Source organism: Jaculus jaculus, chromosome 3 (genome assembly GCF_020740685.1).
Source record: "Jaculus jaculus isolate mJacJac1 chromosome 3, mJacJac1.mat.Y.cur, whole genome shotgun sequence".
Classification (NCBI taxonomy): Eukaryota; Metazoa; Chordata; class Mammalia; order Rodentia; family Dipodidae; genus Jaculus; species Jaculus jaculus.
In genome coordinates, this window is record NC_059104.1 from 886,079 (window position 1) to 899,727 (window position 13,649).

Below are 13,649 nucleotides of genomic sequence, written 5' to 3' on the forward strand. Positions count from 1 at the left end.
CTCAGGCTGTTTAAGGTACTTGTGACAATCTCATTTTTGTCCTCATCAGGCTAAGCAGGGTCTTATTAATGGAGAATGCTCTGGTTGCTAGAATATCTGAGAGCTAAGTTCTGAATCTTACCTGTGGATATCTCTCCTATTAGGAACATCACAAGAGATCCATCCCAAGGGACACTTGGAACCTTCTGCTAGATTTTGGAAACATGATTGCAGATGATATGTCTAACTATGATGAAGAAGGTACTAGAAGCTCTAGGACTTCAGAGGGTCACCAAAGATGCTCATCCCTCAGCTATAACTGGCTGCCTCCATAGTGAGGGGCAGACTCTTAGCCAGGCAGGGTAGGACCAGTGCACCTGCTGCTGCTTTGTCAGTTCCTATAACATATGGTTAAGATGACTTAAGAAGCCAGTTTCTGCTTGCTTACACAAGTGTATACATATCTTCACCTTCCTCAGTGCCTGAGGACTACATCAAAGGCAGTAACACTGCCTCCAGGAGAGGGGCCTAGGACTGGGTGGAGGGTTTCCCTTTCAGAAACAGCCATTCTGAACTTCCTTTAGGACATGTCAGTCCTCATGTCCTGGGGCCACTCTGTCTTGTCACTGGTGACATTTAGTATACATCATGCCCCTTACTGGTTCAGCTTATCTCTCTTTATCCTCAAAACCTAGCACAGTATCCAGCTCATAACACCTGGTGAAAGCTTGCTACATAAATGAAGGGATACCTGCTGGGCATGGTGGCACACACCTTTAATCCCAGCACTCAAGAGGCTGAGGTAGAAGGACAGGGTGAGAGTACTCCTTATTCCCCCAGGGACTACTGAGTCCAATTCTTGCCATTTCCAGTCAGCAGGTTCTGACTGCTTAGAGGCCAGCTAAGAACTGAGTGGCCACAGTGTGCTCTCAGTCAGTGAGTTCATGGTCCATTCCTTTTAATGTAAAAATGTTGGTATAACACTAATTTTTAAAAATTTTATTTGCTTTCCTTTAGGAGCCTGGCCTGTCCTTATAGATGACTTTGTAGAATATGCACGGCCAGTTGTCACAGGTGGTAAGCACGGCCCTTTCTAGATGGAAAAGTTGAATGGAAAGTGAGATGAATGTTGTCTTTCAAGGAGACAACTGAGTCACATTTGTCAGACTTCCAAAGTGCTCCTCGTCCATTGGTGAACTTGGAATCCTATCTTGCTCCACATCTGCAGTGGCTGACTTGTGGACACCGAGAAGCTCCTCAGAGGATGGATGCTTTGGGTTAGGGATATTTCATCAGATTGCTTTAGAAGACTCCTGCATGACTTAATGTTTACAGAAAGCAACGTAGAGCCTGTTTGCAGAGCTGCCAAGCATGCTGTTCAATTCATGAATTAAGGTGAGCATCAGCAGTTACCAAAACTGCTGAATCATATTGTAATTATGCTGAAAACAGTATCTATGCCCTTGAGAGGATATTATATTTTTATACAGTCACAGCTGTTAAGAATGTGCCCTAATGAAAATGGCCTTGTCAAAGACCCTAATCTTTGTGCTAGGACTTCAAGATTGATATATTTTGAATTATCAAATCTCTAGATTTGCCAGAAGTTTTGCGTTTGTTTTCTCCAGATATTTTGAAAGTACTGATACAGTCTATACAGCCATGGCATGTGTAGGGTGATTCCAGCAGTTTTATTTCAAACTGTTTACAAACCAGTGGGCCCGTTTACTACTTTCATAAGGTTATTATATTAGGCCTGGATGCTGCTCCTAATAAGTTTTTTATTTTTTTAATATATTTTGTTATATTAAAAAACATTTTTCCATGAAAAATATTTCTGAGTGATGAATTAGACTTACAAAGCAACTGCATTTATTCCCTTCACCTGTCTATAGTATCTGAAGTACCCAGTATCCAGCCTTTGGATGGCCATACACATTTTAAAGCAAAAACATACATCACAGTTCAAAAAACAAAACACCTCATACCCAGAACCTCCATCTGATTTATAAGCACACTCTCTATACCATGTAACTATAATATGTCACTGTGCTCTGTTACTATCTGCTTTTCTGATGTTTGCCTGGCCAAGACCCATTCATGCATTCAGGTATGGAAGACCTGGATGCTGCCTGCTCTTCTGGTGTCAAGCTTTGAACATCACTGTGCTGACCCTACCTCACATTTAACAAGACTTGGTATCACAAGTGTGCCTTGCTGCCCCACCTGCAACATAGCAATGAAGCAGATATACTGGGCCTGCTTCTGGATAATGGAGTGTTCAGTGCCTGTACACAGAACACATGCCTCAGATGTGCCATTGGGGCAGCTTCGGAGAATGGGACATGATCCATATTTAGAAAACAGCTCTGAAGTGTGTACACCTTGCTTCAGAATGGATTGTTACCACGAATAGTAACCTCACAGAGGGATGGAGCATTGGAGCAAGATTCCAGACTACACAGCCAACCCTTTCCTATCTGGGAGGAAATACCTAGTAGTTGGTAAAAGTGAGTCATGTGACTTACCTCTGTTATAGGTCCGTAAAAGGGAAAAGTGGGACATCTCCTTTGAGCTTTGACTCAGAGAGCATTATTTAATATAACAAAGACTAGCTTTAATAAAAACCTGGAAAACAAAGCATCCTTACAGGCTTTGTGTATGTTTGACATGTAGTTATCTTCTGTTCTGAGATGTTTTAGAATTCAGTACTACAAATTATGGAGGTCTGAAAAACGTTCTTTTTTTTTAAATTCTAAAAGATTATCAGTATCAATCAAATAGTAATTGAACAGAGGCTCTTCAAAGAATTGTGCATTTTCCTTTTATTATTTATACTCAAGTCATGCATGTTATAAAGATAGTAAGAGCATCAGAAACAGTAAATAAACTATTTTCCCTGGTGTCACAGTGTTCTTTATTCTCAGCTACACAGGTACCTTCCTCTGCACATCAAACAAAACCCTGCTGTTTGTCATTGGCCACAGAAAGCCCTCTTTTGAGCAACCAAAACAACCCTTGCCATGTTATGTCCCAGTCAGAAAGCTTCATTCATCCAGGTTTCTTTTACAGCATATCATATGCCAAATACATGGGAATAATATATCAAAATATACTAATATATCTATAGATATGTTGAAAGCAAGTTAGTCAAACACAACATGTTTAAGTAATACATATAACCTGGGCTGGAGAGAGAGATCAGCAGAAAAAGGTGCTTGCTAACAAGTCTGACAGCCTGCTACAGTCAGGTTCACACTGCTGGCAGAAAACACTCAACCAAGAGCAGCTTGTGGGAAAAAAGGTTTATTTTGGCTTACAGGTTCGAGGAGAAGCTACATAATGAGAGGGGGAAACAATGGCATGAGCAGAAGATATACATCACCTTCTGGCCAACATCAGGTGGACAATAAATGGAGTATGCCAAACACTGGCAAGGGGAAACTGGCTATAACACCCATAAACCCTCTCCCAACAATACACTGCCTCCAGGAGGCATTAATTTCCAAGTTGCCAACAGCTAGGGCCCTAGCATTTAGAACACCTACGTTTATGAGTCAAACCACCATATTCTTCCCCTGGCCCTCATAAACTGATAACCATACATAATGTAAAATGCAATGCATTCAGTCCAACTTTTTAAGTCCCCATAGTTTTTATCAATCCTAACAATGTTCAAACATTCCCATAGTCCGAGAGCTTTTAACTGAGCTGTAATATCAACCCCCCCCTCAAAAAAAAAAAATCAGAATGGCACAGAACAAACATTCACACTGCAAAAGATGGCATTGGGTACAACAAAGAAATATTCAACCAATACAAGATTTAAAACAGGGAAAACATCACTCTGTAGCTCCAAGTCCAATAACTCTAGTCAGTGACAAATCTCCAAGTCCAATAATCCTAGCCGGCAACCAGTTCCTGGAGTTCCAATTCCACCCCTTCAGCTAGGCTGCTCACAGTCCTGAAAAACTTAATCTGGGTCTGGCTGCCCTTCTTAGCAGCTGTCTCGTGGTCCTGGAATCTCCACTGGGTCTTCCCTGCAAACCACGGTCCATCTTTATGGCTGCATTGGGTCTCCATGCAGGCAATCCTGCTTCATACTGCTCATGGCCATTTCCAAAACACAAGACCATGTTGCAAATTTAATGACCCTCTCTTTCCTGCATTTCTTAAACTCCATAATACCAGGTAGGGTGCTGATTTGTTAATCCAGGGAAGAATAAAGCAACACTTTGAAGAATAGGACACTCCTTCAGCATTCAGGCCCCTTCAAAAGACTGCATTCTTTCTGTTGTCCTAATAATACAAGTCAGCAGGCCCAATCTCAATGGTTGTAATCTCTCATACAATTGCAGTTGAATAGGCAGCAGTTTTGGCCCAAAGATTTCATTTGTTCTGTGCCATATCCCTCTGCTCACACCAGTCCATTTCTACTCAATGCAACCCTGCACAAGTTCTCAGGACATAGGCATAACAGCAAGCCTCTCACACAAACTTAGCCCAGTCCAAGCAAAGCTGTTTCTCACCCTCATAAGCCAAACCTCACATTTCTATAGTTCTTACTGTATTCAGGTCTTTCAACTCTGACCAGAATAGTTCATCAGGCTATACTTACAGTAGCACTGCAAGGCATCTCTTAGGACAAGGTTTCAGATCCTTCCACATCCTCCTGCAAAGAAGTTCCTAAAGACCACAGCCACACAGTCAAGTTTCTAGCAGCAACAATCCTGCTCCTCTTGTACCAACTTTACTGTTGCAATCAGGTTCACATTGCTGGCAGAAAATACCTGACCATGCTGGGCATGGTGGCACATGCCTTATTAAAGGATTACCCAGCACTCAGGAGGCAGAGGTAAGAGGATCACCGTGAGTTTGAGGCCACCCTGAGACTACATAGTGAATTCCAGGTCAGTCTGAGCTAGAGTAAAACCCTACCTCAGAAAGCCAAAAAAAAAAAAAAAAAAAAAAAATCCTAACCAAGAGCAGCTTTTGGGAAAAAATAGGTTTATATTGGATTATAGACTCAAGGGAAAGCTCCATGATGGCAGGGGAAAAACTGTGGCATGAGCAAAAAGTGGACATCACCTCCTGGCCAACATCAGGTGGACAACAACAATAGGAGAGCATGACAAACACTGGCAAGGGGAAACTACAATACCCATAAGCCTGCCCCCCACAATGCACTGCCTCTAAGAGATGAATTTCCAAATCTCCATCATCCGGGAACCTAGAATTCAGAATAACTAAGTTTATAGGGGACACCCGAACCAAAGTACCACACAGCATGAGTTTGATTCCCCAGCAACCACATAAAGCCAGATGCACAAATTGGTGTGTATGCCTGGAGTTTGTTTGCAGTGGCAGGAGGCCCTGATGCACTCATTCTCTCTCTCCTCTGCTTACAAATAAATAATTTTAAAAAACAACAAAAGAATACAGATAAGCTATTCCTAAAGTGAGTACCTACCAAGAACAAACTTCTTTTTTTTTTTTTTTTTTTTTTTTTTTGAGGTAGGGTCTCACTCTAGCCCAGGCTGACCTAGGATTCACTATGGAGTCTCAGGGTGGCCTCGAACTCATGGCAATCCTCCTACCTCTGCCTCCCGAGTGCTGGGATTAAAGGCATGCGCCACCACACCCGGCAACAAACTTCATTTTAAATATTTTATTTATTTATTTGAAAAAGGGAACTAGGCAGATTATTAGAGAGAATGGGCGTTCCAGGGCCTCTAGCCACTGAAAACAAACTCCAGACACATGTGCCACCTTGTGCATCTGGCTTATATGGATACTGGGGAATAGAACCTAGGTCCGCAGGTTTTGCAGGCAAGTGCCTTAACCACTAAACCATCTCTCCAGCCCAAACTAACTCATTTTTGTTGCTGTATCTGCCATTCCTAGTACAAAATGTGGCTCTGAATATTAATTGAATGTACAGATAAGTGAGATAACCTTGTTTTTTTTAAGGTTTTTTTTTGGGAATTAGAACCTTTATTACCAGTACCCTCTAAAAACACCACACAGATGACTTTTTAAAGTTTTTTTGTTGTTGTTCATTTTTATTTATTTATTTGAGAGCAACAGAAAGAGAAAGAGGGAGAGTGAGTGAAAGAGAGAGAATGGGTGCTCCAGAGTCTCCAGCCACTGCAAACGAACTCCAGATGCATGCACCCCCTTGTGCATCTGGCTAACATGGGTCCTGGGGAATCGAGCCTTGAACCAGGGTCCTTATGCTTCACAGGTAAGCGCTTAACCGCTAAGTCATCTCTCCAGCCCTAACCTTGTGTTTTAATTACCTTCATGATGCTAGGACGAAACACCTGAACAAGAGCATCTGACAGCCAGGCGTGGTGGCGCATGCCTTTAATCCCAGCACTTGGGAGGCAAAGGTAGGATTACCATGAGTTTGATGCCACCCTGAGACCACATAAAGTATTCCAGGTCAGCCTAGGCTAGAGTGAGACCCTACCTCAAAAGAAAAGAAAAAAAAAAAAAAAAAAAGACAGCTGATAGGGTGAAAGGTTTTGCTTTGACTTACAGTCTTCAGGGGAAGTTTCAGCCCAGCAGGGAAGATGGCAGATCAGAGGCTGGGCATCACATTTTGTCACAGTGGCTGACAGAAAGCATGAGTGTGATCTGGTCTGTAGCAAAGAGGCACCGGTTATAACACCCCTAAGGCCACCGCAAGCAACACATCTCCAGCAAGGCTCCACCTCCCAAATAGCCACCAGCTGACAACCCAGCATTTAAAACACATGAGGCTATGGGGGACATCTGACTCAAACCACAATGCCTTATGTCTTATTTGTGGTATGTGCCAAGTAGTATGGGAATATTTCCCGAGCATCCTTGAAAGAGCTTCTCAATGCCTATGAGTCAAATCAGCCTTGGGCTTGCTCTCTCAATAGGAGACATTTCTGCCTAGGTGCTGTTTAACCTGAGGTGGACAACTGTCCTTCTCCCTCCTTGCTGGCTTCTGCTGTCTTATTTGGATAGGGAGTACATCAGGAATACTCCAGGACCCTGGTTTAACAAGAAATGGTGGTATATAGCATGTGTCTATTTAAGGGCATCTTAGTATAAAGTGAACTTCTTATCAGGTGTGTTTCTTAAACCTAGGTGAACCCTTACTATTCCTGGAGTGACAGACCAGATCCCAGGAGAGCTGGAGGGAAAAGTGGACTGTCTGGTGTCCTGTAGGAGTTGTGTTCCAGACAGAAGTTGGGGAGGTGGCCATCCTCCTAGTTACTTTCAAACTAAGAGCCCTGGCTCCCAAATTGTGCCACATTCCAGCCTCGTATTATTAAATATTGTTTTTAGTACATGGAGCACAAGGTGGCAGATTTCACTTTGCACTTCCTGAGACACCTTACTTTAATCTAGCATTGCAACCTTTTGTTGGACACTGAGTGGTGAAGAATGCCATTCTTTCACAAAAAGCTATGTGGGTTTTTTGTTTGCTTGTTTTGTTTTTCAAGGTAGCCTAAACTGACCTGTAATCACTTTGTACTGTCAGGGTGGCCTTGAACTCATGGCAATCCTACCTCTGCCTCCCAAAAGCTGTGATTAAAAATTAAAGGCATGGGCCACTATGCCCAGCTGCACTGCACTTTTAAGCTTTCTATCACAACATTTTATTTTTTGTGTAGTGCTAAGGATCAAACCGAGAGCCCCAAATACATGGGTAAGTACTCTACCACTGAGCTGCACCCTGAGCTCTCCCAATTTTTCCAACCTGGACCAGTGTACCCCTCCTTAGGCAACCTGGTGATCCTGGTGATTCCTGGGAGTCATCATATTGACATTAAGCAGTACAAACACCCAATTAGCATGACACACTACAACCCAGAACTCCTGAACTCTAGTGATCCTCATGCTTTTGCCTCCTGAGTAGCTGGGACAACAGGTGTGTGTCACCATACCTGGCACAATTTTCTATAATCAGAAAATAAATTGTCTAGATTTGAAAGAGAGAAAAAGACAGAGTAAGCCTAGGTGTGTCAGAACTCCAGACATGCTCCACTTTGTGCGTCTGACTTTTTGTGGGTACTGGGAAACCAGACCAGGGCCTTCAGGCTTTGCAAGCAAGTACCTTTAACCACTATACCATCTCTCCAACCTAGAAAACAAATTTTCTAAGAGATAAAACTGAAGTGGATACGATTAAACATGATGAGTGAGAGAGGCCGGATATAAAATGCAAAAGGCCACATAAGGTATTTGAAATTTATAGAAAAGGCAAGGCTGCAGAGCCAGTGACTTGACTAGAAGGGGCTGAGCCAGGGCAGAGCAGGTAACAAAGATGGCGTGGTGGGGAGTCTGAAACAGCCCTGCTCCTGGGTCACTGCAGTGCTCCGCCAGCAGGGAGCGGTCTCTTTCAAGAAGCCAGTATAGCATGGCTGTAAGGCTCAGCTGGATCTGATGTAAACTGAAGCCATCAGGCTCCCAGTGCTGTCCAGACTCCTCCCACGTGATGAGCTCAGCATTCTCTCATTGGTGCCTTCTGCCAGGGTGGAAAGGAGAGTCTGGTCATTTCGAGAGCTCTAAATGGTGATACAATGACCATTATAAATGTCAGCAGGGCGTGCTAAGGGTGGCAAGGGAAGGACAAAGGCAGCTGCAGGGTAAGAGGAATCACCTCCCAAGATGGAGAAGTTCAAGGCTGCAATGCTCTTGGGGAGTGTTGGCGATGCTCTTGGCTACGGAAATGTGTGCAGGGAGAACAGCGTTTTAAATTCAATGCAACAGGAGCTACAAAAGCCCATGGGGCTGGAACAGCTCGTACTCTCACCAGGAAAGTGGCCTGTGAGTGACAACACCATCATGCACATGGCAACGGCGGAGGCCCTCACCACAGGTAGGGCTGGCCAGTGTGCCCTCCTCCAGGTGTGCTGGGAGTAGGAGAACAGCATGAAGCTGTCCGTGTTTCCAGGAAGCCTGTACTAAGCCTTGACGGTGGTGTATCTGTACCTGCTTACCTGATGCTGCTGCTAAGAGTCCTGCACACAGCAAATCAGACTGGCAGCAAGTCGTTTCTCTTGTGTACCTTTAGGGGTGGGGGGGTACTTTGTAGATAATTAAGATTCAGCTTCTAAGTAGAAGCTTTCACTGCTGTTTCTGCTGGTCCATGCCAGGCAAGCATCACACATCAGAACTGCTCTGGTGGGAGAAAGTTTATTACAAAATAATATTGAGATAACAGCATTTGGGAATTACATCTTAGCTTCCAAGAATTAAGGTTGAAATGTTGGTCAAATGCTACAATTTGGACATTTCTTGTGCAAATGTGGGGAATCATTTCCTAATTATATAGAAAGGAGCAGACTGGTGTTGAGATTAACAAAATGATACATGGAGTTCAAAATGTTTGAACACAGGTATCTCCTGCACAGGGTATATTTTTCTAACCTTCTGTAGGTCTTATTAGTCTGTTGTTGCAAAATTAAAGTCTGTGGGCAGAGATTAAATCAATGGGTCTCACTTATACATTCATTTCACCATTCCATTTGTCTGCCATGAATGTGCCCAGCTTAGTTCTGTAGTCATTGTATAGGAATGCCATTAATGTCCTATCCCTAAATAGCAAGAGCTGAAGCAAGTCGATAAGATAAGGTATCACAGCTTGCTGAAAGTGGTGAAGCATCTTCCTGCATCTCCACCATTGTGAAATCCAAGTATTTTCTGCTTCTGCTGTCATCATATTGGAATGCCGTCAACAGCTCTCTAAGTCCAAAGAAAGGAAGCATGTTGATAAGATACAGTATCACAGCCTAGGCAAAGTGGTGAAGGATCTTTCTTGTTTGGTTGGTTGGTTTGTTTTTCAAGGTAGAGTCTTGCTCTAGCTCAGGCTGACCTGGAATTCACTTTGTAGTCTCAAAGTGGCTTGGAACTGGTGATCCTCCTACCTCTGCTTCCTGAGTGCTGAGATTAAAGTCATGCCACCACACCCAACTCAAAGGATCTTTGTTGGTTTTATTTTTCCCCCAAGGGAGGGTCTCCCTCTAGCCCATGCTAAGCTGAAACTTACTCTGTAGCCCCAAACTGGCCTTGAACTCAAGGTGAGCATCCTAACTCACCCTCTTGAATGGTAGGATTAAAGGCATGCACCACCATGCCCAGCTATGCTTCTGATATTTGTGTGCCTTTGTGATGAATGGTACAGCCCTGAACTCTCTCCTAATTGTCTCGAAACTGTCAAAGAGCATGCTTCTGAAACAAAACTGCAGTCAGTACTGATTCTTAAGGTTGTTTCCTTTGATGCTGTGCACAGCCACACCAGGTCCCTTTGTGTGCTTGCTTACCTCTGTGGCACTCTGATGTATACATATAATTTTTATTTATTTATTTGAGAGCAACATACTGAGAGAGAAAAAGGCAGAGAGAAAGAAAGAGAGAATGGGCACCCAGGGCCTCCAGCTACTGCAAACAAACTCCAGACGCGTGCACCCCCTGTGCATCTGGCTAACATGGGTCCTGGGGAATTGAGCCTCGAACTATGGTCCTTAGGCTTCATAGGCAAGCGCTTAACAGCTAAGCCATCTCTCCAGCCCTCTTTTTTTATTTAATTTACTTGAAAGAGAGAGAGAGGAAGAAGCAGGAAGAGAGAGAGAATGGGCACTCTAGGGCCTCCAGCCACTGCAAAAGAAATCCGGACACATGTGCCACCTTGTGCATCTAGCTTATATGGGTCCTGGGGAATTGAACCTAGGTCCTTAGGCTTTGCAGGCAAGTGCCTTAACCACTAAGCAATCTCTCTATCCCACTGATGTACATTTTTTAGCACAAAGTCCTGGCAATGAGTCTGGTTCTATGTCTATCAAGAGAACACCTGGCATAGGGAGGCCCTAGGTGTTGACACAGAATGCCTGAAATTTGATCCATCGAACACAAGCCTTTAGGACCAAGGTGAGGTGTGTACACTTACTAAGCTTAGGAACATTTTATGGTATTTTAAAAATATATTATTGACTACTTCCATAATTATAGATAATAAACCATGATAATTCCCTCCCCCACTTTCCCCTGCACAACTCCACTCTCCATCATATCCCCTCCTCTTCTCCATCAATCTCTCTTTCATTTTGTTTATTTTTATTTATTTGGGAGTGATAGACAGAGAAAGAGGAAGATAGAGAATGGTCGCAACAGGGCCTCCAGCCACTGCAAAAGAACTTCAGATGCATGCACCACCTTGTGCATCTGGCTAATGTGGGTCCTGGGGAATCAAACTGAGGTCCTTAGGCCTCACAGGCAAGTGTTTAACCATTAAGCCATCTCCCCAGCCCTCTCTTTTATTTTGATGTCATCATCTTTTCCTCCTATTATGATGGCCTTGTGTAGGTGGCATCAGGCACTGCAATGTCATGGATATCCAGGCCATTTTGTATCTGCAAGAATGCATTATAAGGAGTCCTACCCTTCCTTCGGCTCTTACATTCTTTTTGCTACCTCTTCTGTAATGGACCCTGAGAATGGACCTTGGAAGGTGTGATAGAGATTTTTCAGTGGTGAGCACTCCTCTGTCACTTCTTCTCAGCACTGTGGTACCTTGTGAGTCATCCCAGAGGTCATTGCCATCTGAAAAGCGAAGCTTCTCTAACCAAAAATGAGAGTAGCATAAATATATGAGTGTGAACATTAAGAGAGGTGTTTATCAGGCAGTTTGGTGAGCATAATATATGTACTTAGCCAGACACCAGCAGGCATTATACCCCTAGGATTCATGACTTACTCTGTCATAGGTTTTTCAGTATCAGGCATATATATATTCCCTCCTGTGGAGTGGGCCTCCAGTCCAATTAGAGAGCAGTTGGTTTCCCCCATAACAGACATGCCATTATTGTACCTTTGCTGTACAAAAACTTTGTAATTTCATGAAGCCCTTGTGGTTAATTAGTGATTTTATTTCCTGAGCAACTAGGGTTATATTCAGAAAGTTGTTGCCTATGCCAATATGTTGAAGGGTTTCCCCTACTTTTTCCTGTTGCAGTTTCAGAGTTTCAGGTCTGATATTAAGGTCTTTGATCCCTTTAGATTTAATTCTTGTGTATGGAGAGAGATAAGAATCTATTTTCATCTTTCTACATATAGACATCCATTTGTTAAAGAAGCTTCTCTTTTTTCCAATGAGTATTTTTGGCATTTTTGTCAAAGATAAAGTGACTGTAGCTGCCCAGCCTTACATCTGGATCCTCTATTCTGTTCCATTGATCTACATGTCTGTTTTTGTGCCAGTGCCATGCTGTTTTTGTTACTGTGGCTCTATAATATAGACTAAAATCAGGTACGGTGATACCACCAGCCTTATTTTTGTTGCTCAAAATTGTTTTGGTTATTTGAGGATTTTTGTACTTCTGGTGAAGTTAGGATTGTTTTTTCTATTTCCATGAAGAATGCCATTGGAATTTTAATGGGGACCACATTAAAAGTGTTTATTGCTTTTAGGAGGATTGACATTTTCACAATATTGATTCTTCCTATGGTATTTATTTTTAAGGAGGAAGTGATATCAGTCACTAGGTATGTGGCAAGCATGGGAGTTGCTATGTCTTGCCCTGCCATGGCCTCTTGTGGATCATGAGAAAACATCCACTGATGATCTCCCTTATGGCTGACTCCTCTAGACACTAAGCAAGCATAGCCAGGCATGGTGATGTACACCTTTAATCCTAGCACTCGGGAGGCTGAGGTAGGAGTATTGCTGTGAGTTCAAGGGCAGCCTGAGACTCCACAGTGAATTCCAGGTCAGACTGGGGTAGAGCAAGACCCTACCTCAAAAAGCTAAAATAGGCTGGAGGGATGGCTTAGCGGTTAAGGTATTTGCCTGCAAAGCCAAAGGACCCAGGTTCAATTCCCCAGGACCCATGATAGCCAAATGCACAAGGGGGCACATGCATCTGGAGTTTTTCTGCAGTGGCTGTAGGCCCTGGAGCACCCATTCTCTCTCTCTCTCTCTCTCTCTCCCTCTTTCTCTGTCAAATAATAAATAACTAATTTTTTTTTTTTTTTGATTTTTCAAGGTACGGTCTTGCTCTAGTTCAAGCTGACCTGGAATTCACTATGTAGTCTCAGGGTGGCCTTGAACTTGTGGCAATCCTCCTGCCTCTGCCTCCCAAGTGCTGGGATTAAAGGTATATGATACTACACCTGGCTAAATAAATATTTTTTTTAAAGAAACAAAGCAATCATGTTTTTTTTTAAGAAGTAGATTTTCTCTTAATTTTTTAATCTTTATTTACTTATTTGAGAGTGACAGAGAGAGAGAGAGAGAATGGGTGCGCCAGGGCCTCCAGCCACTGCAAAGGAACTCCAGACACATGCACCCCCTTGTGTATCTGGCTGACGTGGGTCCTGGGGAATCGAGCCTTGAACAGGGGTCCTTAGGCTTCACAGGTAAGCGCTTAACTGCTAAGCCATCTCTCCAGACCAATCATGTTTTTTCTGCTCACTAGAATTCAAAGTTGAAATTTCATTTTAAGTTTAGTTTTCAAACAGTCCAGTTTTTAATAGTTGTAGCCCACATCAAGATATCTTGGAGCCATGTTACCAATGGTAGACACAACTTCCTATAACACAAGTGTACAGGAGAAATCCTACCTGCCTTACGTGTGCTAGCCCAGGGCTATGTCATCCTCACACCCCAAAAGGTGACTTCAGTGTGTTCATTC

At 43.2% G+C, this 13,649-nt stretch overlaps 2 protein-coding genes across 5 annotated transcripts in view; both read left to right on the plus strand.

Annotated features, from left to right (window-relative positions):
• Positions 1-2,882, plus strand: part of Dcun1d2 (defective in cullin neddylation 1 domain containing 2) — a 39,205-nt gene extending 36,323 nt beyond the window's left edge. For 2 of the 4 annotated variants that reach the window (XM_045145740.1, XM_045145741.1), the window contains exons 6-8: positions 144-240; positions 997-1,056; positions 1,208-2,882. In XM_045145740.1, coding sequence (XP_045001675.1) covers positions 144-240; positions 997-1,056; positions 1,208-1,305 — 255 coding nt within the window. In that variant the 3' untranslated portion in view covers positions 1,306-2,882. Of the gene's footprint in view, positions 1-143; positions 241-996 lie in introns of all 4 variants that reach the window. The other 2 variants (XR_006636254.1, XM_045145742.1) reach the window with 2 other exon arrangements.
• A 5,619-nt stretch (positions 2,883-8,501) lies between these two features.
• The window catches only part of Adprhl1 (ADP-ribosylhydrolase like 1), a 32,744-nt gene continuing 27,596 nt past the window's right edge, over positions 8,502-13,649 (plus strand). Inside the window, exon 1 of the mRNA XM_004663420.2 lies at positions 8,502-8,839. Coding sequence (XP_004663477.1) covers positions 8,629-8,839 — 211 coding nt within the window. The 5' untranslated portion in view covers positions 8,502-8,628. The remainder of the gene's footprint in view (positions 8,840-13,649) is intronic.